Consider the following 24742-nt stretch of genomic DNA (forward strand, 5'->3'; position numbering starts at 1 on the left):
TTGCAAGGAATATTGACCAACACATGAACAAAATTTCCAACACACACACACAAATTATTCATTATCATCTTTATATACTTAAGTTCACCAATCCATTTTCTTTTTTGTTTGATTAGAGAAATTTTCCAGTAGTTTCTGCAGACTTGTTATTTGGATTATACACTTTGAATCCTTCGCATATACTAATGTTTTTCTTTAATAGAGATTTAAAAAAAGATTTTATTATTTATTTGAGAGAGAAAGCAAGAGAGCATAAGGTGGGGTGGATGGACACAGAGAAAAGCAGACTCCCCACTGAGCAGGAACTAGGGATCATGACCTGAGCCAAAGGCAGAGGGTTAACCAACTGAGCCATCCAGGTGCCCCTTTAATAAGGATTTGTAAATGATGCCTTCTCTAGGTGTAGATTCTTGGCCTACAGACCATAGCTCTCATTGCTAGATCCCCACTCCAACTCTTTTCAAGCTTCCAATGTTGAGATTAAGATGCTCATTTACTCTTAATTTCTTTTAAGTAAACTTTTAGGGGTTTTTCCTTACTAATTTTGGAAGATTTAGATTATTTTCTCTCTATCCTTGAATGAATTTCATCATGATACATCAAGATGTGTTTCATTTAACAATAATTCTACCTTGTGCAAGCTTCAGTCTTTGGATTTGTAAGAACTGAGTCTTAAAGAATTCAACTAAATTAGCTGTGAAATTGTAAAGGAGAGATTTGAATCCTGGTGGTCTGATTTCAGAACAACTATGGTTATCTACCTATTATGGTGTTTCAAAGGATATCAATTAAAGAAAACAGCCTGATGAGATTTCTTCTCAAAAGGTACACAAAGGGGATAAAATTAAAAGTAAGTATTGGCTTGAACCTCTTTACTATATTCCTCTTTCATCTGGGCACACTTAAATATGTTTTTATACTCTAACAAGACCACCTCTGAAGCAAATATAATATTTCACATATAGTCTGATAAGCACTGACATTGGCAAGACTTAGAACAGCCTCATTCTACCTTAGACTTCTATCAGTGCAGGTTGTGGTCCCATTGTACTGGTGACTCTGTCATAGTTTTGACTGAAGCTAGTCTCAAAATAGATTAAAATATTCACTATTTTTTTTTAAAGTAGGTTCCACACCCAGCATGGGGCCCAGTGTGGGGTCTGAACTCATGACACTGAGATCAAGCCCTGAGCTGAAATAATGAGTCAGACACTTAACCAACTGAGGCCCCTCAGACACCCCAAATAATCACTAATTTTAAAAGTATTTCTCATCTCTCTGTACTTGTACTTTGACCTAAGTCCAGGATCTTATAGGAGAATACATACAACTGATATCAGAAAAATATAAAGGCTCATAAAAGATTACTATGAATGATTATACAACATAGAAGAGATGGGTAAATTCCTAGAGCTCTACAACCTACCAAGACTGAATCATGAAGAAATAGAAAATCTGAAAGACCAATTACTAACAAAGAGATTAAATCAGTAATCAAAAACTTCCCCAAAAACAAAAGTCCAAGAGCAGATGGCTTCCCTGGTGAATTCTACCAATATTTAAAAAAGATTAATGCCAATCCTTTTCTAACTCTTCAGAAATATAGAAAACTAGGGAACACTTCTAAAGTCATATTATGAGGCCAGCATTACCCTGACACCAAAACCAGAGAAAGACACCAGAAGAAAAGAAAATTACAGGCCAATACCTGAAAAAATTAGGTGTAAAAATCTTCAACAAAGTATTAGCAAACTGAATTCAACAATACATTAAATGGATAATACACTTGGATCAAGTAGGAATCATTTCAGGGGTACAAGGATGGTTCAATATCCACAAATCAATGTGATACACCACATTAACAAAATGATGGATAAAAATCCTATGATCATCTCAATAGCTGCACAAAAAGCATTTGATAAAATTCAATAACTTTTATGATGAAACTCTTAACAAAGTGTACATGGTGTAGAGGGAACACACCTCTCAGTGTATAAAACCTATATATGACCAGCTCACATCAACCTTATATTCAATAGCAAAAGCTTTTCCTCTAAGATCAGGAGCAAGATAAGAATGCTCGCTCTCACAACTTTTTTTTGAACATAGTGTTAGAAGTTTAGCTAGAGTAATCAGGCAAGAAAAAGAAATAAAAGGCACCCACTTAGAAAAGATGTAAAACTCTCACTATTTTCAGATGATGTGATATTATACATGAAAACCCCTAAAAACACCACCAAAACTTGTTTGAATTAATAAATTAACTCAATGAAATTGCAGGATACAAGATCAATGTACAAAAATGTGGTGTGTTTCTATACACTAATGATAAACTATCAGAAAGAGAAATTACTAAAACAATCCCATTTACAATAGCATCAAAAGGATAAAATATCTAGGAATAAATGTATCCAAGGAGGTGAAAGATCTGTACCCTGAAACCAGAAGACAATGATGAAATAAATCGAAGACACAAATAAATGAAACATAGTCCATGTTCATGGTTTGGAAGGGTTAATATTATTATAATGTCCATACCACTCAAAGCAATCTATAGATTCAATGCAATTCCTATCAAAATTCCAATGACGTTTTTCACAGAAATAGAACAACCAACCCTAAAATTTGTTTGGAACCACAAAAGAATCCAAAGAATCAAAGAAATTTTGAGAAAGAAGAACAAAGCTGGAGGCATCATACTTCTTGGTTTCAAACTATATTACAAAGTTACCAAGTATGGTATTGGCATAATAGCAAACAAATAGCTCAACAGAACAGAATAGAGAGCCTAGAAATAAACTCATGCAGATAAGGTCAGATAGTTTATGACAAAGAAGCCAAGAAAATACAGTGGGGAGAGGACAGTCTCTTCAATAAATGGTGTTGAGAATACTGGACAGCCACATGCAGAAGAATGAATTTAGACCACCATCTACACCACATACCAAAACTAACACAGAATGGATTAAAGAGCTGAATGTAAGACCTGGAAACATACAACTCCTAGATGAAAAGATAGGGGATAAGCTCTTTGACATTTGTCTTGGCAATTATTTTTTAGATTTGACACCAAAAGCAAAGGCAACACAGGCAAAGCTAAACAAGTGGGACTGCATTAAACTAAAAACTTCTGCATAACAAAGGAAACCATCAACAAACTGAATGGGCAACCTATTGAATAGGAGAAAATACTTGCAAATCATTTATCTGATAAGGGGTAAATACTTTAAAAGCTCATACAAGTCAATAACAACAACAACAACAAAATCACAATAAGATATTAATTCACACTTGTTAAAATGGCTGTCAACAAAAAGAAAAAAATAAGAAGTGTTGGTGAGGATGTAGAGAAGGGGAACATTTCTGCACTGTTAGTGGGAATATAGATTGGTGCAGCCAATATGGGAACAGTATGATTTCTCAAGTAATTAATAGAACTACCATATAATCCAGCAATTCTACTTCTGGGTATTTATCTGAAAGAAAGGAAAACACTAACTCGAAAAGATATATGTACCCCATGTTCTCTGCTACATTATTTATAAGAGCCAAGATATGGAAGCAATCTTAAGTGTCCATTGCTGGATGAGTGCATAAGGAAAATGTAACACACACACACACACACACACACAAACTATTCAGCCAAAAGAAGAAGGAAATATTGCCATTTGTGATGACATAAGTGGACTTTGAGGGCATTATGCTGAGTGAAATAAAGAGGACAAAGAAAAATACCATATGAGCTATATTTGGAATCTGAATATACCAAATTTTTAGATAAAGAGAATAGGATGGTGGTTGCTAAAGGCAAGGCACGGGGGTGGCAGAAATGCGCAAAGGGAATAAAAATGTCAATCTTCCCGGAATAAAATAATTAAATTATGGGGATGTAATGTGCAGCATGGTGACTCTAGTTGTTAATACTGCATTGTATATTTGAAAGTTTTTAAGAGAGTAGATCTTAAAAGTTTTCTCAAAAGGAAAAAAAATATTTGTAACTATGATGGTGATGGATTTAACTAGAAATCTGTTTGTAATTATTTCACAGTATATACAAATATCAGATCATATTGCATACTTAAAACTAAGATAAAATTATATGTCAAGTATATTTCAATCTATCAATCAATATTTTCATTATAATTGTTTTACACATTAAAGTCTGTTTCATAGTGATGATGGGATCTTCTTTAAGTGTTTTTGATTTGAAAATTCATTCAGGACTTATGCCTAAAATTAATATTGAGACCGCTGACCTATTATTTGTATCATGACATTTTTTATTCATGTATTGTTCAGTTTAAGTATCGTATACCTTTACAACCAACTGTGGATATGTAAAGAAAATGGCAGAGGGAACATCTCCAGAAATAAAATACAGTACCTTGTTGAATTGAATGTCATTTTGTTACATGGGATGGCTTTAGAAAATTCCACAGTGTCTTTTCCTCCCTCCAAAATGTTGAGTCTAATTCTCTTCCCCTTGAGTATGGTAGACTTAGACACTCCCTTCTAGAGACCAGATATGGTTAAAGGGACAATGTTCATAAATGGTATGAGGGTTCCATCTCTCAGATCATGAGCTCTGGAGAAAGTTAGCTGTTGTTCAAGTAGACTATGGGGATGACCACGTGGTAAGGTATTGAGGCTTCCTGCCAAAAACCTGGTGAGTAAGCCATCTTGAAGGCAGATCCTCTAGCCCAGCCAAGCCATCAGGTGACTGTAGTCGGGGTCAACATTCTGACTACAACACAAGAAGTGTCTGGCTCAGAAGTAGCTATCTAAGCCACTCCCAAATTCCTGACGCATAGAAACTTGGAAATGATAAAAGTTTGTTGTTTGAAGACAATGTATTTTGAGGGGAATTTGTTACACTGAAATAAATAATACATTCTAGTCTTACCAAATGTTTTAGTTCAGATATTAAAATTACTTTAGAGAAATTTATGTTCATACACATGCATATTTAACATTAAATAGCAAAAAGTAAAGAATTTTTAATATTCAAAACCATGTTTTTGATCCTGCTTAGAATTGCTTACTTTGAAGAGAAAAGAATATCTCTGAAGCCTCTGCTTTACATACAGGGTAAGGCAAATATTTGGATTTATTGTGTCCCCATTTTTGTTGTTGTTTAAGAGACAGTAATTTCAGAATTAAAAAGCAGGTCAAAGTATGAATGGAACTTACAAGAACATTTTGGAGGAGGTTCCCAGCGTTTATCAGAACATCTTGCTTTATTTCTACCAGTTGGATAAAAGTCCTTTTTACAGTAATATGTGATTTCATTTCCAGGTCTGTATTGGATGGCTTTTGGTGTGTAGTCACCATTTGGAATATGAGGAGGACCACATACTACTTCTGAAAAAGAAATAAGGACATGTGGATAATGTTGAAATCACCACCCATTAAAATAATCACATACATAAAAATAAAGGAAGCTGGATATTTTTTTTGTCCATGTCACAGCACTAAAGGGATTAAAATAGTCTCATCTTCTTCCCACCATAATCACTCATGTCCCACCACTATATCTCTCATCTGATATATCTGTGCCCCTTGGACTTTTCTCTCTCTCTCTTTTATGATTTTATTTGAGAATGACAGAGTAGGAGAGAGAAAGCACGAGAGAGGGGAGGGTCAGAGGGAATAGCAGAATCCCTGCTGCATGGGGAGCTTGACTTAGGACTCCATCCTGGGACTCCAGGATCATGACCTGAGCCAAAGGAGATGCTTAACCAACTGAGCCATGCAGACTCTTGAAACCTCTTTCTCCAAGTCATCACATACATCATGATATTTCATATGTGGCAATAAATTCATGACATATCACTTTGACTATTCTTTCCAACTGTTCTTCAGCTGCCTTGATATCTGTGGTTCTCATTCAGACTCTTAAAAAATATTCCAGGACTCTCCTTTCCAGAACAGTAGGACTGCATATCCCTACCCATTTGAAATAGACATGGCCCTATGATTTGCATAAGACAATGAAATAAGTGTAAAGTATCATGTTTCCCTTCAGGGAGGAAGTTTAAAAAGCCATTCTGTGATTTTTATTTTTATTTTTTTTAATATTCTCTTCTCCATAGCTGCAGTGATTAGGGAAAGCCATGGAAAGATGATGTCTCTATCCCTTGGTTCGTACAGTGAATATAATGAACAGAATCCCTAACAGACCTACATTGGAAGTGAGCATAAATAGGAAATTAACTTATGTCAAAATAAAGTTGGATTCAGATTCTGAGGTCTTACTTTAAAGTAGGTAACTTCATTGAAACCTGGAATGATGATTTAGTCTAATGTTCATTGAACTTGGAATGATGATTTATTCTAATATTTATACAGGACAAGGGGACTCATCCAAAGTAAGTGGTTTATAAATTATATTTTGATGACTGGATAGATAACTTAAGCATCTAATATTTTGGTGGGGCTCTGGAAGTAAAACACGTGACAGAAGTTAATGCCAGAGGACTTGTGCACCCATTTTCTTTGTGTAGGAACCATGAATGCCATGAAGACAAACAGCTGGACCCCACACACCAACAGCTGAACATGGATCTAATGTGAGTGATTATTGTTCTGTGTTCATTAACCTCTTCATAAAATATTTTCTTAATAATGCCTGAAAATGGAGGTCACTCAATTGTCGGAGGGTATATTTTCCAAGGAGCTGTTTGTGAACTCAACCATTTTTTTTTCCCTTGTGGGGGAGGGGGTTCCTGGCTGGTTCAGTCAGCAGAGCATGTGATACTTGATCTCAGGGTTGTGAGTTCAAGCCCCATATTGGGTGTAGAACTTACTTAAAATTAGAAAAAGCCAACCAAAATTTTTTTTAAAGAATAAAATCAACTCAGAAGCTAGCTCTAGTTTTTGCAGAAGAGGATCATTGAACAAGGTGTACATGTAATTATGAATCATATGATTAAAAAGTTCAGAGGGCTCTTAAGAGTTCAACTCTTCTTACCATCTCCCCACCCACCCTGGCCCACAGTATGAAAATATACGTAAAACTCACCCTTTTAGAAAGGCACTCGACCTCTGATTTTATGTTACTTGTTTCACTCATTGCTGCAGCTCTCAACATAAGTTGATTCATTCTTTTCCATAAATGTGTGCAAATATCTCAACACAGTTGTTACCATGCTAAGCTGTATCTTCTTGCTCTTCTCATGATATGATTTCTTAAACTCAACTATCTACATTCTCTCTTTTAGGTCTTGGTTTTGAAACCACCTCTTTTAAAATGAGGTAAGCTAAGCAGAACACAATATTCCAGACATAACTTTTGGTGGGCACTAAACACAGTTGAGAAGGATTCTAGCTCTGTACAACATCCTTCCATTCTGAAGCCTAAAAGAGTTTTTGTTTTTGTTTTTCCCCCCAATATCATCATCACTGTTGATTCATATTAGGTCTATGGTTAATGAAATCTCCAGTTACTTCCACTTAATGCCATTTTGTCAATGGAGGGTTTCCTCATCTGGTATTAATAAAATTTACTTTTTAAAGCAAAATTATGGGGTTTACAAGAACAATCTGGGAGGTGTATATAGCTGGGAATTAGGAAGCCCATTACAACACTGGCTCTGATCTAGACTTGCTTTTTGACCCCAGACCAACTACTTAATGAGCTATTGAATGTCTCTCATCCTTTTATCTCTGTCTTGAGAATGAGAGAATTATACTAATTGATCTCAAAATGGGCACTGCACACAAAATGTTAAGTATATTGTCTTTATAATCATTGATTTCTATAAACATTAATACTCCACTGTGAGAAAAAAATAAACTGCTTAACTACAAGGAGTATATGCATGAAGACCACTTACAAACTATACGGCAAAATGTATAGAAAAAATATAACATCACCTTTACATGAAGGACTTGGAGTCCACCCAGATTTAGTACATACAGCATCTCCTCTATCACTGTATTCATAACCACTGTTACATTTATATTGAAGTCGTTCATTTTCCTTGTAAACTTGCTTCGGAGAAGAAGACTGTCCATTTGCAATTTCTGGTTTTTGGCAGGAAATTTCTAAATGGAAGGGATTAAGTTCCAAAATGTTTGTTATATATTAAATGATCTTGTCAAAGACATAGTTATATTTAGAACAAATTCTGTTTCCATTAGGCAAATCAGGCAACCAATCAAAATTTCTAACATCACTGAAAAGTAACTGACGTTTTTTGCGGCATCAGTATCCATTCAAATTTTCTGTCTAAAAAAACCCCAAAAAACAAAAAACAAAAACTGGCATCATCTTTGACCCCATCTTCTCTCAAACATTTCCCTCTGGGATTATAGCAACAGTAACTAATTTCCCAAATCCAATTTTCCCATCTTTCTAATCTGTTTTCCTGTTTGTAACTTAATGGCCTTTTTCTTGTCCCTTCATTGCTCCGTTTAAAATCCTCCATTGATTCCCAATTCAGTCTGAGTAAAAGGCAATCTTTTCAGCATGACATGGAGCACTTTAGAACCTTCTACTGGCCTATCTTCAGTTCCATCACTGACTTACCCCTACTTGCATCCTACATGTTCCCCAAGCACATGAGAACAGGGGAGACTCATAGTCACAAAAGGGTCCTTGTATTTGTACTTTCCTCTCTGTGTGTTCCCATGACTGGTATGCTTTCCCCTTCCTCAACTTCATTTGAATAATATACCTCAGTTATTCCAGGAAAGTTTCACTAACCACAGAAGTTAAGTTTTAAGAAGGAAACCCTGTCTGCGAACCTCTAGAACATATAGTATTTGCTGTGTTGAATATAAATAGGTTTACCATCACTGATTTGAGGAACTGGTTTTGTTAGAAAGAGTTTTGAAGAAGAGGATGCTTTTCTTTGCATCTCACTGTTGGATAGCTAGACTAAGTGAAAATAACCAAGAGATTTTTAGATAATGTTAAAAATAGATATGGCAGAAATTTCTTTTGCACAAGTACTGGTAAAATGAAGTATGGCACTTTTAAATAAATTGATCATAATGTTTCATTACAAAAGCCCAGTCATCAAACTGGTCATGATATACCGGTTAGCAGTATCATAACTAAAGAAATCTTGACTTACAGTTTACTATAGAACTTTTTTTAAAGGCAAAAATTTATTTAGTGGATGCAATTCAGTTCCACATGCTTATCTAAACCTGCAGTGTATATATAAACCAGGACCCTTTTCTAGAAGTATTATTCAAGCACAGAAGGTCATTGCGATTCCTCAGTGGAAATAAATAATGATATTTTCACTTTTCAAATGAAAAGAAAGTCTATTCTATAGGCCAATATAAAAAATTGCTGACCAGTAGGACCTTATTAAATTTTATTAATATTATTAATTAATATTAAAAATTGCCCTCCCATACTTGTGCAGACCACTCTTCTATTTGAGCATGAAAACCAATCATAATTTAATTATGGTTAAGACCATGGACTTTGGTTTCAGATGATCAAGGTTTGACTCTTAACTCTGCCATTTATGCCATGATAACCTTGGTCATGGGATTTAACTTTTTTGCACCACAGTTTCCTTGATTATAAAACAGAGTATAGTGCATAAATCACAGACATTTTGAAAGTAACATGGAATGATATATGTAAAGAACTTGGATCAATTACTGGCAAATAGTAAGTGCTCAATAAGTATTAGGTATTAGTGTTATTCATATTCTTAAGGATGCACAATATATGAGAATGCATATTTTCATAAGAAAAACTAAAATCAATCCCATGAACAGTAAATGTATCTTACCTACACATTTTGGTGTTTCTCCACTCCAAACACCATTTGCTGAGCAATGAATTTCTGCAGGCCCATCAAGCTTGTAGCCTGTGTTACAGTGAAAATGTACTACTTGTCCAAAAGTATAGTCTTGGTCTTGTTCCAATGCAGTACTGGTAAGTCTCCCATTCTCTGGTTCTGTCACTGGTAAACACTTAACAACTGAAAGAATAAATAAAATTTTTCCCAATAGAATTTAACAACTTTACTATGAAATGTATGTATATATTCACATAGATGGATAAAATCATCAGCAAAGTAAGATTGGGGAAATTACTTAATTTTTTTAAAGAAGCATTTGATAAAACTGTTGGATATAAAGGCTAGTAAGTTAAAAAAAACAATAAGCTTCTCTCATTCTTTTCTGTGAGAGTGGACAAAGAAAATTACTTCTTTGAATGACAGTTTACATTGTTATAGTTAACAAACAAGTGTTTCTTAAATAATTGAAAAATATAAAGCTTGGGATAATTAAACAAAAATTTTCACCTAAACTCCAGAATAATATAATGCTGTATCCCTAAAAGATATAGAAGCAAACTTTCTGATTCTATTTACTTCAATAGACAGATAGTACTTAATTTTCCTTCCTTTTCCAGGTCAGTGCTCAAAGTAATTTGAGTAATCCTTTTGATTTTACTTAATATTTTCCAATATCTCTTAGGTTATGCCATTTTAACTTGATTTTATAGTGGGATCATCCAGGGTAGAATTAAAATGGAAATTCTATGGTTATCTCCCTGTCTCCCTGCCCTATTACCCAAGAGATGCTGGTTTAGTAAGTTTTTAGTACCCAAAATTTTCAGCTTTAAATAAACACCTCAGGTGATTCCAGCTTAGAAATTTCTTAAAGCATTTAGATCTTCATTCCACATTTCCATAGATGAAATTTCTTAAAGCATTTAGATCTTCATTCCACATTTCCATTCCATAGATGAAATGGAATCTTTCATTCTCTTCTTTAGGTAACAGGATTTTTGAGTGATCCCATTTCTTCTTCCTCCTCCCTGCCCTCCTCCTCTCCCCTCCTCCTCATGGTTCTCCTCCTCCCCCTCTCCCTCTCTACCTCTCCCTTCCTTCCTATATCCTTTCCTCTGTTACTCCTCCTTCCCTTTCCCTCTTGACTTATTCCTCAGCATGGAACTAAGAAAGACTATTCTGACTCATTTCTCTTATTTCCATGATGACTAGAGAGTGGGATTACTAGCTCAAAATTTGGAAATAAGATTTACATTTTCTCATTCTCATTCTTTGATTTATGAGTCACTAAGAAAAAGCAGAGCTCTCCCTCACTTCCCGTCTCTTTTCAATAAGACTAAGACCACAGGAAAATCTTCCTTGTCACACAAGAGGGGAGAAATGTCTAAATCATGTTCTTCACTTCAGCTGTTACCCGAGATCCTTGCATTTGTGTGGTTATTGGGTGAGAAAGTCTTCATTAATAAAGCTGAAATTCTGATACTTGTGTTATTTTCTAGTGGTTAGACTCCAAAAGGAAAAGAAAATAGGTTTTAGATTCCCTAATCTCAAATACTTAGACTATTAGATCCGATGAGTCTGTATTTATATTTGGTTAATGAAACACAAAATAATGCCTAGGTATTCATTCTGTACTATATTAGAAGCAACAAAAATACTTTAAGTAAAAAAATTTAATTACAAATTATAAGGATATTTTAATGTAAGACATCTAAAAAAATCTTTGATGTTTGAATATATTGATAAATCAATTTTACGTATACCTTCACAAAGAGGAATATCATTGGACCATCCATCTGGTTCACACTCACGGAAATTAATCCTACCTAGCAACTGATACCTGAAAATCAAAAATAACAGAGTGGTGAGCTAATGTGTATTTATATGCAATTTTGATACCATTCTGAATGTCCAGAAACTCCATTTCAGAGAAAATTAACAGCATATGCATTTTCTTCCTTCCTTCCTTTTTCCTTCCTTCCTTCCTCCCTTCCATCTTCCCTCTCTCCCTCCCCTCTTCTTTCTTTTCCTTTTCTTTCTTTCTTTTCTCTTTCTTTTTCCTAAATTTCTTTCTCTCTTTCTTAAATTTCTTTTCTTTCTTTCTTAAGCTTCTTTTTTCACTTAAGAAAGGCCCTCAAGTCCTCAGGCACATGGACTTGGAATAATCATAATCCTTGGTTCATAACACAAACTCATTATGATTTTGTGCACAATATCCTTTTATCTTTTCACTGAGTCAGTCAATTAGTTACACTGAACAATGTTATAACCTCCTTGAACCCAAACCCCAAACCAGAAACATGGTAGTAATCAAGAGCTAGCAATATGTTACCCTTCCTCCAGTTTTGTTCTATACTCTTACCCTCCACAATTATGATATTTGTGAAACATTTTGGACTTTTAACATAATCAAGGATAGCACTAGCCCAAATTTCTTAGCATGTGGTTTATTTTTTATTTTAAAATTTTTATTATTTTTAATTAATTAACTTTTTCCAGAGTGTAAGTCATCGAGACAAGTCTGTATATATAACCTATTCAATGTCAAATTTATCTAACTGTGATAACACATTAAGCCCATCCTTAAAAATCTACAATGCTTTACTTGAATGAGATATTCTTGGGACAGATGCAAAATGTACAATCATTACCAGATGCTTTAGATCAAGGTAAAGCATCCTTCTTAATATTACAGTGAACAGCCAGAGGTAAAAACTTTTTCTCAAAAACAAAATAATGGACAGCATTTTGATAAACCCAAGAGAGAGAATTTTGAGAACAGAATTTTTATAAACTTCTAGATAACTATACCTCGACAATTATTTCCTTTATCTGCATATAAGAATTGTTTCACCCATTACACAAAAAAAGAAAAACTTTCTCCCTCAAAAAATAAGCTTTATTTGAATGATATTGATTTGTTCCTAACTTTCTAAAGGAAGAAAACATTTCAATAGATTCAATGAGAGTCACAGAACTTGAAGTCAAATATTTACTCTATGACTCTGTTATATAAAGGAAAAACAATTGGCTATTAAAATTCCTTCTCTGTCTCCTCTCCTTGTAACCCCTTCCAACGTGGAAAGCATATTTCCGGAAACCCACCCATTTCCCCAAAGCTCTTTCAGGAATTCTGCAAAATGCTACACAAAACTGCCTAAGGCCCATATATATAGGGAAAGAGGGAAGAAAAAGAGATTGTCCAAATGTGGTTGGGGAAAAGTAACAGCTCATGTTTCTGCAACCCCAGCCAGGCAAAATACCAGAAAAACTTTTTGTAGAATCCTTCCTTAAAACTACCCACCTCTAGGATACTGAAACTGGATATCCATGTTGAATATCCTGATAAATGGCTAGTATTCAGCTAAATTGGTACTCAGAAGAGAAAACTGGATGAGGACAAGGGGTCAAAAGAGGGTCCGTTGACTGGCAGAACAATAGGCACAGTAAAGTCATTCTACACTGATTCCACAGCTGGGTCAAAAGAGTTACAGTCCTTCAGATAGGTAAAATAATCCCTCAAAAATATTAAAAATAGCATACAATAGTGATGCTTGCTTATTTGTAAGGTCCAAGAACTTTTAATTCACTGATGAATATCTAGTCCGTTTTGGAGGCCCAAGGTGAACAGTGGAGATTGTTACTCTTAGAGAGTCTCTAGCAGAGTTTACCCATAATTTACACAAGCAGAAGAAAGCAAAGATGAATTAAGCAGAGTCAGAGTCAGAGGTTAATATGTGGAAAATTTCTTTTATCAAATTATAAATATTTTTTATTACTGAGATTTAGGGAATCTAGTAGAAAGAGTCTATGAGTTTTGACCCCCCTTTTTTTTTTTTTGAAGATTTTATTTCTTTACCAGAAGGAGAGAGAGGAAGAGAGAAATAGAGAGTGTGAGAGCACAAGCAGGGTCTACGGTAGGCAGAGGGGGAAGCTGGCTCCTTGCTGAACAGGGAGTCCCACTTGGGGCTCGATCCCAGGACTCTGGGATCATGACCTAAGTGGGTAGGTAGAGGCTTAAACGACTGAGCCACCCAGGTGTCCCGAGTTTTGACCCCTTTGTCAAATGTGAAACCTAAAGGTGCCAGACTAGCCTGGATTGAGAGGGATATTTCAGAGGTGAAGAGTGAGCAATTGGAAATCTATTTGGTCATGTGTAATTAAAGCCAGCAGTAATAATTGAAAGTTGGGCTAAAAAAGTCTTGGAAATATCTCCCTCAGGTAGTGGCCAAGGTCTAATTCATAAGAACTAAGACTTATTGGGTAACAATATCTTAGGCACTCTTCAAAGGGCTTCAGTGTGTGTCATATTTATTTCTTCCACCAGTACTATGATGCACCTGCTGTGTTTCTATTTCTAGAATTGAGAAAATGGGAGTTAAGAGTCATTAAAATGATAATACAGTTACTGAGTTGTGGTGTTTTGGAATGCAAGCTTACTCCAAAGCCCAAGCTTTAAAATATTATATTTTATTGCCTCAAATCAAGAAATAAATGAAAATAATTAGAATCAATTCGTAATTTACTTTTAAAAAATGTATTTATTTATTTATTTATTTATTTATTTGAGAGCAAGATCAAGAGAGCAAAAAGAAAGGAGAAGCAGACTTCCTGCTGAGCAGGGAGCCCCACACTAGATTCAATCCCAGGAACCTGGGAGCATGACCTGAACTGAAGGCAGACCCTTACTTAATTGAATAAGCCACCCAGGAGGCCTCAGTTTGTAATTTCTTGATCCTATTTATATTTATGTATCATAAAATTGTACTGAAATTGTTTTTCTCATGTATGAAACTTTCTTCAAAACAATTTTTGACCTGCCTAGGAATAACAGAAATCAAGAACACTGAAGAGGTATCATAGTGTTAAGATTAGTCATGAACATCCAGTCGGTGGTTAGAGAACAGAGAGTTGATGACTATGAATGTAGTAGCATTTTTGGTCCATGTGACAAGAATAATTTGCAGACCATGGAGACTTAAAGAATGGTAGTTACTATTATATCAGTGTAAAATATTTGCGTCTTCTACATTTTATAAGTTTTTTATCAAAGGAGGTGCTGTGTAATCTGATTTTGTTATCATTCCCTCTGTCCAGGACATATTGAACTCCCATATACTCTGCACATAATAGAATGTAGTCAGAACTTGTTGGAATAAACTCTTATCTATATGTATATTATTTTCTAGCCCTCTTATAACTATACTCAACCTGAGTAATTATAATTCATTTTAATTTTTCAATGTTGAGGAGGTAACTTGGTATCCAAATATAATCATTTCCATTATAGTTTAATTTTTCAGTCTACTTATATGGTACTTATAAAAATGCTCATAGAAAAATAAAGTAACCTTAATATACTAATTAGTACAATTCTTATTTGCTACCTAAATTATAACTTTTTCTATTATAAACCTCTTTTAATATTGACTACATACCCCTCATTACATGTGTAAACAACCTTTGCACCATATACAAACTCTTCTCCTCTTTCGAGTTGGAAAGAACCAAAAGGAGTATCCCCAGGATGTCCACAGGGCCTTTCTAAAATGAAAAAAAATAATGATATTATTATGTAACATGGGGAATCACATCTTATGTAGGAGTTCAAGAAAAATGACATTTGATATTATATCAGTGGACATAATTGAAGATGTGCAAAAGTGAAAAATGTCAATTATCATTTTAAAATTAAACTTATCTGTATGGTTGTTTTTTTTTAATTTTAGAAGATTACAACACCTTATTAAGAATAATGATGGTATATGATTTTGTATTTAAATGACAGTTGTGATATAATTCAGCTAGTACTGCTACAATATCAAACACTCAGGATTTTCATAACTAAAGTTTTTACAAATATCACAAATGTATGAATTATTTACCTCGACATATCCTCAATGGATTAAGAGACTCCCATTGTCCATTCTTGCATTCCATTATAATAGCTCCAAGAGTTCTAAATCCAGGTGGGCATTTATATGTAGCCCGAGTGCCTTCTGGATATGTTTGTGCAGTCCAGGTACCTGACAACACTTCAGTTTGTTTTCTTGGAGGGGGTTCTTTGCAATCTATAAACAATAAAAAAAAGTAAGTGCTTAAAGTGCTTATTTAAATTTACAATATGTTTAAGTTACTTTTGCTTTTAAAAATACCTATGGTGTTACAGGTCCATCCAAAATTATGTCTTAAAATATATAACATATATATTTTTACCTTACAGAAATTGAAACAATATAAGTTTGTAAAAAAAGCTTTCCATAGAAATTGTTTTCCTTTTCTATATATTTAATCAAAATATTCTATTTAATATTTTATCACTACATTAGACATAAAAATAAATTGAGAAGCTGCAAGTACATGCCACTTCATGAAGATTATGGAATAATAGAGACATCCACTGTAGAAAGCTAAAAGTGACTTCCTTTGGGAATGCAAGTCCAACACACACAAAAGTCATCAAAGGTGAGATTATTGGCAATATCTGCCAGCTGAAATTTATGTACAAATGGAAAGTTTTAAAATGAACATAAGGAAACATTTGCTACCTCTGACCTCATAGCCAGGGAGTTTGGGGGAGATAGTGTATACATTATTCTTATTGCTGCACTGCATTCTACTACTCATTCATTGATTTGGAAAATATGTACTAGGCACTATTCTAAGTTCTGAAGATAAAACAATAAATTTTAAAAAAGATAAAGTACCCGTTTTCAAGGTTTTCCATTCTACTAGGGAAGTTAGTTATTAAATAAGTAAATAAATAAATGTATAATATACATTGCAGGTAGATAAATTCTATCTTGAAAAATAAAGCATGGCAAGATGATACAAACTTGAATGGGAACATTCCAAGGACGATGGAATAGGATGGAACAGAACAACATTCCTACTGCCAATTGGAAAAACAACAAACTCGTGTGTGTGTGTGTGTGTGTGTGTGTGTGTGTGTGTGTGTGTATGTGTTGAAAGGAAACGGAAATTGTGAGGAGAAAAGGGATCACATGAACTAAACCAAAGTGGGAAGCGCCCGTTTTATGCAAACATATAGTTTTCGGCCATTTCTTAACTGGTCATGTTTGCCAGGCTTTGCCTGAACAGAGGAATGTGATAGGAAAATAAAAGTGAGACAAACTTTTGGAAGCATGTCTAACATGAAAAATTCTGAAACCCTGCAGAATGAGGGTGCTCTGCTGGAATATAAGTTGTTTCTTAAGAGTGGAATGGAAGTTCCTATAGTCTCATAGAAAAAGTGCTGGTAAGAAAAGGATCTTACTTCAAATACACAACTGAATCCTCATCAAAACAGTTTCAAAGTCACTTGGGGTGAGATTTAAGAGCAGAGATCAAAACATCAGAAAAGCAGGATGAATCTCTCAGAGTGTTCTGGGATGATGAAAGAGGAGACCAACCAGGTACTTGATAAAAACCCAAGAAGGTCTCTACCTTGAGACTTTTGAAACCCGAAGTGGACTAACTCAAAATAGAAGTGCAACCCAGACCCATCTGAGTTCACCTTCTTGATTAGATCAAGAAAGAGCAAACACTTGTCAATGGGCGGTAAGTAATATAAACATTATCATTACATTTATTTTATATAAAATGTATAGCTTTGGATAAAAATTAAAAGACACATAAAGAAGCAAAAACATGTGATCAAGAAATAAAGCAAAAATAAATGGCTCATAGGAGCAGACACTCAGATCCAGATGTTGGAATTAGTGTCAAGTTTCTTTAAAATAGCTGTTTTAAGTATGTTAAAGGAAATACAGGAAAATAATAGATGAAAGGAGTAAAAAGACAAAGATATCCAAAAGAAAATTGGTGCTCTAAAAATAATCATGTGTTATCCTAAAATTACAAAATAAATATCCAAAATAAGGATGCATTGAATGGTCTTAAGAATGAAATGGAGATAGCAGAACAAAAACATATTAAATCTGAAGAATATTGATGTAGAACTATCCAAAATGAATACAGAAAGATAAAAGTGTAGAAAACACCAATAACAAATAAAGGAGAGTACAAGAAATGTGTGGAGCAGAGTCCAGTGATAGGTGTACATCGAAATAAAATTCCAAAACTAGAGAAGAGAAAAGACAGAAATATTTGAAGAAAGATTAGCTCAAAGGTTTCTAAAATTGGTGAAAAAAATCAACTCTCAGATTCAAAAGCTCAAAAACAGAACAAAACAAGAAAAACAAAAAAACCCACAAATAATCCACAACAAATCAAAAGGTAAATACGAAGAAAAACTATACAGAGGCTTTGCAGAAAACCAAAGATAAAGGCAAAATCTTAAAAGCAGACAGAGAAAAGAACACACATTTCTTTTAGGAGAACAATAAAAATAACAGTATGTTTGTAATAGTAACAACTGAGGCATGAAGACAATGTTCTGGCATTTCAAAACTGCTGAAAAATAAATGGCAACAGATAACTGAACCCAGGGAAAACATACTGTGAAATGAAGGAGAATAGAAACACATTCTCAAACAAACCAAAAAGAGAGAGAATTCAACAATAGCAGACTGACACTATAATAAGCCCCACTAAAACTTTCTAGACTGAAGGAGAATGATCCTAAGTAAACAAAAAAGGGTAATAGTAAATGAGCAGAACTGAAGAAAATAAACATATGGATTAATAAAAAGACTACTGATAAATAATAAATAATGTGCTATGTATATTTTAACAAAATTTTAAAAAGACTTCGTTTAAAATCAATAACAATGTCTTAGAGTGTTTGCAAAAAGTTTCAAGAGTATAATATATAAAAATAATAACAAAAATGCCAAGAGATAACAAATGAAATTAATGGTTTTAATGTTTACATAGTTTAGAATGTAGTGAAAGTATCGATTAAGGGTGAACTGTAATAATTTGATATGCTTATTGTAAAACATTAATATTAAGAGTTATATAGCTAATGGAAATGATATAGTGAGGTAGTAAAGAATACTTGATTAATATTTTTAAAAGGCAGGAAAGGTGGAATAGAAGAACAAAGAAGAGATGACGTAAAAAATAAATAGCAGTATGTTAGACTTGAGCTTAACTGTATTAGTAATTACAATAAATGTAAATGGATTCACCACTCCAATTAAGGTATAAACACTGACTGGAGAAAAACAGAAAATAAAACTGAAGTATATGCTGATTACTTTTAATAAAATGGAACCTGGGCTCATGGGTGGCTCTGTTGGTTAAGCATCTGACTTGGATTCAGCTCAGGACCTGATCTCATGGCTCCTGGGGAACCAGCCCCCTGCTGGGCTTCCTGCTCAGCAGGAGTCTGCCTGGATATTCTCTCCCTTTGTCCTTTCCCCTGCTAGGGTTCTCTTTCTCATATAAATAAATAAATCCCTAGAAAATGGGACAGATAATTTGAAAGTAAATGATGGAAACTAATACTCTATGAAAATGTTAGCCAAAAAAGAGAGGGTTAATATATAATATCAGGCAAATAATAATTTAAGGCAGAATGTATTGATAGATAAAAGAGGGGCTTTTCACAATAATAAAAGAACCATTTGAACAGAAAGATGCAATAATTCTAAATGTGTATGAACATTTAGAATGATTGCTGGAGTTGGCTCATACCAACTTACAGGAGATAATCATAAACATCTCTTCCCAATGCAGAATTCAGTGATATCACTGAAGTGACAAGTTATCAAGTGATAACTTGAAATTGACCATATCATGTGTATTAACACATTGAGTATTGGAAAATTCTACAAATCAAGACTCTTTTTTAAATAGTTGATTGTTATACACTTGCCAGCATACTACTGTACATAAACCTAGTAATATGTCTTCAAGATATAACAGAAGTAAGAAAAGTAACAAATCCATCCTCATAGCTTGAGATTTAAATACACTTCTCCAAGTATTTGATAGACAAGCAGATGGACAAATAAGGATATTGAATTATGAACATTATTATTATTATTATTTTTTTAACGAGGGAGAAGGAGAGCGATAGTGAGTGGAAGGGGGAGGAGAGAGAGAAAAAGAATTCTAAGCAAGAATCCTACGCAAGCTACACACTCAGCATGGTATCCTATGTGGAGCTCAATCTCATGACCCTGAGATCATGACCTGAGCTGAAATCAAGAGTCAGACACTTAACCAACAGAGCCACCCAGGCACCCCAAATATATGAACATTGTCAACCAAATCGACCTTTTATATACTGATAGAATGCAACCTTCAGCAGCTGCAGCTACAGATTCATTCCAAGTGCACATGGAATATTCACCAAAATAGACTATAAGCAAGGCTCAACAAATTTCAAAAGATTGAAATCACTCTAAGAGCACACCTTATACAGAAAATAACTGGAATAATCTCATAAGTTTTGAAGTTAAGGAACTCTTCTAAATCATCTTGGGTTAAGAAGAAATCATAATACATATTAGACTACAATTTGCACTAAACAATATTGAAAATATGATATATATCAAAATGTGTGGGATGAAATTGAAGCAGAATTCCTGAACTTTCCATCCAGGAGCCCTGTCCACAAAAGCCCTGCACTGTGACCTCAGGTAGTGCAGGAAGGTATCTGGCTCTGGACAGATTTTCAGTTCTTCCCCTGAGTGGGTAGAAGCGGCAATCATTCAGGAGGCAGGATATCGCTATTGCCAGGAGATTTCAAAAACCTTGAGTCCTGGTTCAGTTTGTAGACACGTGACTCTTGATCTCGGGGTTGTAGGTTCGAGCCTACATTGTGTGTAGAGATTACTTAAAAATAAAATCTTTAGAACAAAACAAAACAAACCTTAACAGTCCCATAACAAAAATATGTCAAACCCCCCCTCTAGCCTCAGTTTGGAGAACTAGTTGGCTTCCCCAGTCATTTCTACAAAACATGCAAGGAGTAACAACCTTGCTATTAATACCTGAAAGGCTAGGGGGAAGAAAAGGGTAATGGTGAAGGATCTAAACAAGTATTTCTCCAATGAGAAAATGCAAGTGATCAGTAAACTGATGAAAAATTGCTCAAACTGAAAATGAAAATGAAAACCGTAATAAACCATGAATAAAACAACATGACATTGGTTTAGAAAGTCTAAAAATCCCACTATTTGAAAATAATGTGGAGCATTAGGAACTACTGGTCAAAAGGAAAATGGGAACCACTACAACAGGAAAGAGTTTAGCAATTTGCAGTGAAGTTGAAAACATGCACTGGTTATTACTTAGCAGTTTTACTTCTAGGAATATGTCACTGAGAGCACATGTCACATATAGCACACATGCCAACCAGGTTTCATGTGTGATGGTATTTATAGAATATGATTTTTTAATAGCTAAAAATGAAAACAACTTCACAGTATCTATCAATAGTTGAGTGGATAAAAAATTATGATGTATTTGTGGAATGGAATAGTACACCAATGCTACAAACGAAGAGAAAATAATGATCACATGCACTAAAAGGGCACATAGGTACATTGATATTATAGGATGATTTCATCTATATGAAATTCAAGAACAAACATATATATTAGGGATGTGTCCATGGGCTGTGAAGCTATCAAAGAAGAACAAAAGTGTAATTACCAGAAATATTAAGAAAATGTTTTCTTCTAGAGGAAAGTTAGGGCTACTGACATAATAGAAAGCCACTGGGATTTTCTGGGATACTGAGAATGTTCTATTTGTTGACATGGGTGATTTGTTATATTTGTAACACAGTACCTTCATATTTTATTCACTCTTACATCTTATATCTCACAATAAACGTATTAAACTAACAGAATCTGCATATAGAATATGATTCTTATTTTGCAAAAATTAACCTACATATAAAGAGATCACAGGATGATAATAGGAAGCTCATGCCTACTGAGTATAATTGCTAATATTTTTAATACTGCCTGCTGTTTAATTTGGGTATAAGTACCCTTGCTACTACAATGACTACAGGAAGAGCGAAGATGGCAGGGTGGTAGGAGGACCCTAGGCTTGCCTCATCCCTCACACACAGCTAGAGAAATATCAAATCATTCTGAACACCCACAAAATTGATCTGCGGACTGACAGAAAAAACTGCACAACTAGAGGGAGAGATGGGGCCACATCATGGAAGGTAGGAGGTGCAGAGACTGGATTTAGGGGAGAAATGGATCACAGGTGCTGTGGAGGGGAGCCCTGGTCATGGAGAGAGGCAGGAGAAAGAAAGAGGGAATGAGAGAGAGAGAGGAGTGCACAAGGGATTGCACAAGGAAAACAACTTCCCCAAAGACATTGACTGGGAAAATGAGAGGGGCTGATTTTCGTGAGTTTTTACAACCAGTTGGTTCAAAGACTAGAAGTCTGCAGCATGGCCAGTGCTGAGCCCTGAGGGCCCTGCAGTGTTCCTGTGGTGAAGGAGGGCAGATAGCCTGGGGGCAGAAGATGCAGTCTGAGGATCCCCTGGGACGTCCTGGGAGAGACTGTTCCCCTCCTCTTGAAGCACATCTGGGAGAGGTGCCATTCATTGTCTCTCTGGGAGAAAAAACAGGCACCATTTCCCAAGACACCTGCTGAGAGCTGCTAACCCAAACACTGGTTCTTTGACACACTTGGCTCCAAACTACCATGCCCTTGTGCTTTGGTGCGACTGCCCTTCTGGGATGAACGTGCATCAGCCCTTGCATGGCGAGACCTTCCTGCAGAGGACCAGCAGGGGTCTGCACCATGCCAGGTCACTAAAGTTTTGAGTTCTAAAACTCAGCTGGCCTGCCTGGGACAGAACACAGGTGCACTGTGCCGTTGGGCAGGCAGCCAGCCCAGACACAGTCAGGGTGAAGGCAGCATCTGAGGGACATCTGAAACACATAAGGGGAGACTGTTCCCTCTTTTGTGAGGGCTTCCCCGGCAGCAGTGGGCACGAACTCCCCTTTCCAGGGACAAGGGAGAGGGCTGGCAGCATTTCCTGCTCCTGTGACTTTTCTTGTTTTTTCTTTTGGGATGAATTCCTTGATCCTGGCATTTTTGTCTAAAAATAAACAGTTGACAAATTAGAGTAACCATTCTTGATAAAAATGCTCAATATAGTAGGGATACAGGGAATATATTGCAACATCATAAAGGCTGAATATGAAAACCCATGTGTAATATAATTCTCAATGGGGAAAACTGAGAGCTTTTCCTCTACCACCAGGCACAATACAGGGATATCCATTCTCACCATTGTTATTCAACATAGTACTAGAAGTCATAGCTTTCAGCAATCAGACAACAACAACAACAAAAAATATCCAGTGGAAAAACGACAGTCTCTTTAACAAATGGTGTTGGGAACACTGGACACTGAACACTGGACAGCCACATGCAAAAGAGAAAAACTGGACCATTTCCTTACACCACACACGGAAATAAATTCAAAATAGATGAAAGACCTAAGTGTGAGACAGGAAACCACCAAAATGCTAGCGGAGAACACAGGCAGCAACCTCTTTGACCTCTTTGACCTAGCAACTTCTTACTAGACAGATCTCCAGAGGAAAGGGAAACAATAGGAAAAATGAAATGTTGGGACTTCATCAGATGAAAAACTTCGGCACAGTGAAGGAAACAATCACCAGAACTAAAAGGCAACCTTCAGAATGAGAAAAGTTATTTGCAAATAACATCTCTGATAAAGGGTTAGCATCCAAAATATATAAAGAACTTATCAAACTCAATACCCAAGGAACAAATAATCCATCGAGAAATGAGCAGGAGACATGAATAAGCATTTTTCCGAAGAAGACATACAGATGGCTACCAGACACTTAAAAAGATGCTCAACATCACTTGTCATCAGGGAAATACAAATCAAAACCACAATGAGATATCACCTCACACCTGTCAGAATGGCTAAAATTAACAACACAGGAAACAACGGTGTTGATGAGGATGTGGAGAAAGGGAACCCTCATGCACTGTTGGTGGGAATGCAAGCTGATGCAGCTACTGTGGAAAACGTATGGAGAGTCCTTAAAAAGTTGAAGATAGAGCTACCCTACGACCCAGCAGTTGCACTACAGGTTATTTAACCCCAAAATACAGTGAAAAGAAGGGACACCTGCACCCCAGTGTTCATAGCAGCAACGTCTACAATGGCCGATCTGTGGAAGGAGCAGAGATGTCCTTCAACAGATGGATGGATAAAGAAGATGTGGTTTATATATGCATGGAATATTACTCAGCCGTCAGAAAGGATGAATACCTACCACTTGTACTGACATGGATGCAACTGGAGGTTATTACCCTAAGTGAAATAAGTCAATCAGAGAAAGACAATTATCATATAGTTTTACCCATATATGGAACATAAGGAACAGTGCAGGGGACCATAGGGGAAGGGAGGGAAAACTGAATGGGAAAGAATCAGAGAGGGAAAAAAACCATGAGAGGCTCTTGACTCTGGGAAACAAATTGGGGGTTACAGAAGGGAGGTGGGTGGGGAATAGGGTAACTGGATGATGGGTGTTAAGGAGGGCATGTGATGTGATGATCATTGGCTGGTATATGCAACTGATGAATCATTGAACACTAATGATGTACTGTATGTTGGCTGATTGAATTTAAATAAAAAAATAAAAATGGGAAATTCAATAATACTGATCACCATACATATTTATTAGTATTACTTTAATTGCTAAAGTCCTTTCTTTACTTGGTTTTATGACAATGGCTTAACGGTCCATTCTAGAATTTCCTTTTAAAAGGCAAGGGGCGGGGCGCCTGGGTGGCTCAGTGGGTTAAGCCGCTGCCTTGGGCTCAGGTCATGATCTCAGAGTCCTGGGATCGAGCCCCGCATCGAGCCCCGCATCGAGCCCCGCATCGAGCCCCGCATCGAGCCCCGCATCGAGCCCCGCATCGGGCTCTCTGCTCAGCAGGGAGCCTGTTTCCTCCTCTCTCTCTGCCTGCCTCTCTGCCTGCTTGTGATCTCTCTGTCAAGTAAATAAATAAAATCTTAAAAAAAAATAAATAAA

The 24742-nt window shown here is 35.6% G+C and overlaps 1 protein-coding gene across 5 annotated transcripts in view; it reads right to left on the reverse strand.

Annotated features, from left to right (window-relative positions):
• Positions 1-24742, reverse strand: part of CFH (complement factor H) — a 260381-nt gene that overhangs the window by 42878 nt on the left and 192761 nt on the right. For all 5 annotated transcript variants that reach the window (XM_047705714.1, XM_047705716.1, XM_047705717.1 and 2 more), the window contains exons 2-7: positions 15653-15838; positions 15206-15311; positions 11531-11607; positions 9759-9950; positions 7876-8046; positions 5191-5361 (exon numbers count right to left, since the gene is read on the reverse strand). In XM_047705714.1, coding sequence (XP_047561670.1) covers positions 5191-5361; positions 7876-8046; positions 9759-9950; positions 11531-11607; positions 15206-15311; positions 15653-15838 — 903 coding nt within the window. The remainder of the gene's footprint in view (positions 1-5190; positions 5362-7875; positions 8047-9758; positions 9951-11530; positions 11608-15205; positions 15312-15652; positions 15839-24742) is intronic.

The sequence above is a fragment of the Lutra lutra genome, chromosome 15 (assembly GCF_902655055.1).
Source record: "Lutra lutra chromosome 15, mLutLut1.2, whole genome shotgun sequence".
In the NCBI taxonomy this organism is placed as follows: domain Eukaryota; kingdom Metazoa; phylum Chordata; class Mammalia; order Carnivora; family Mustelidae; genus Lutra; species Lutra lutra.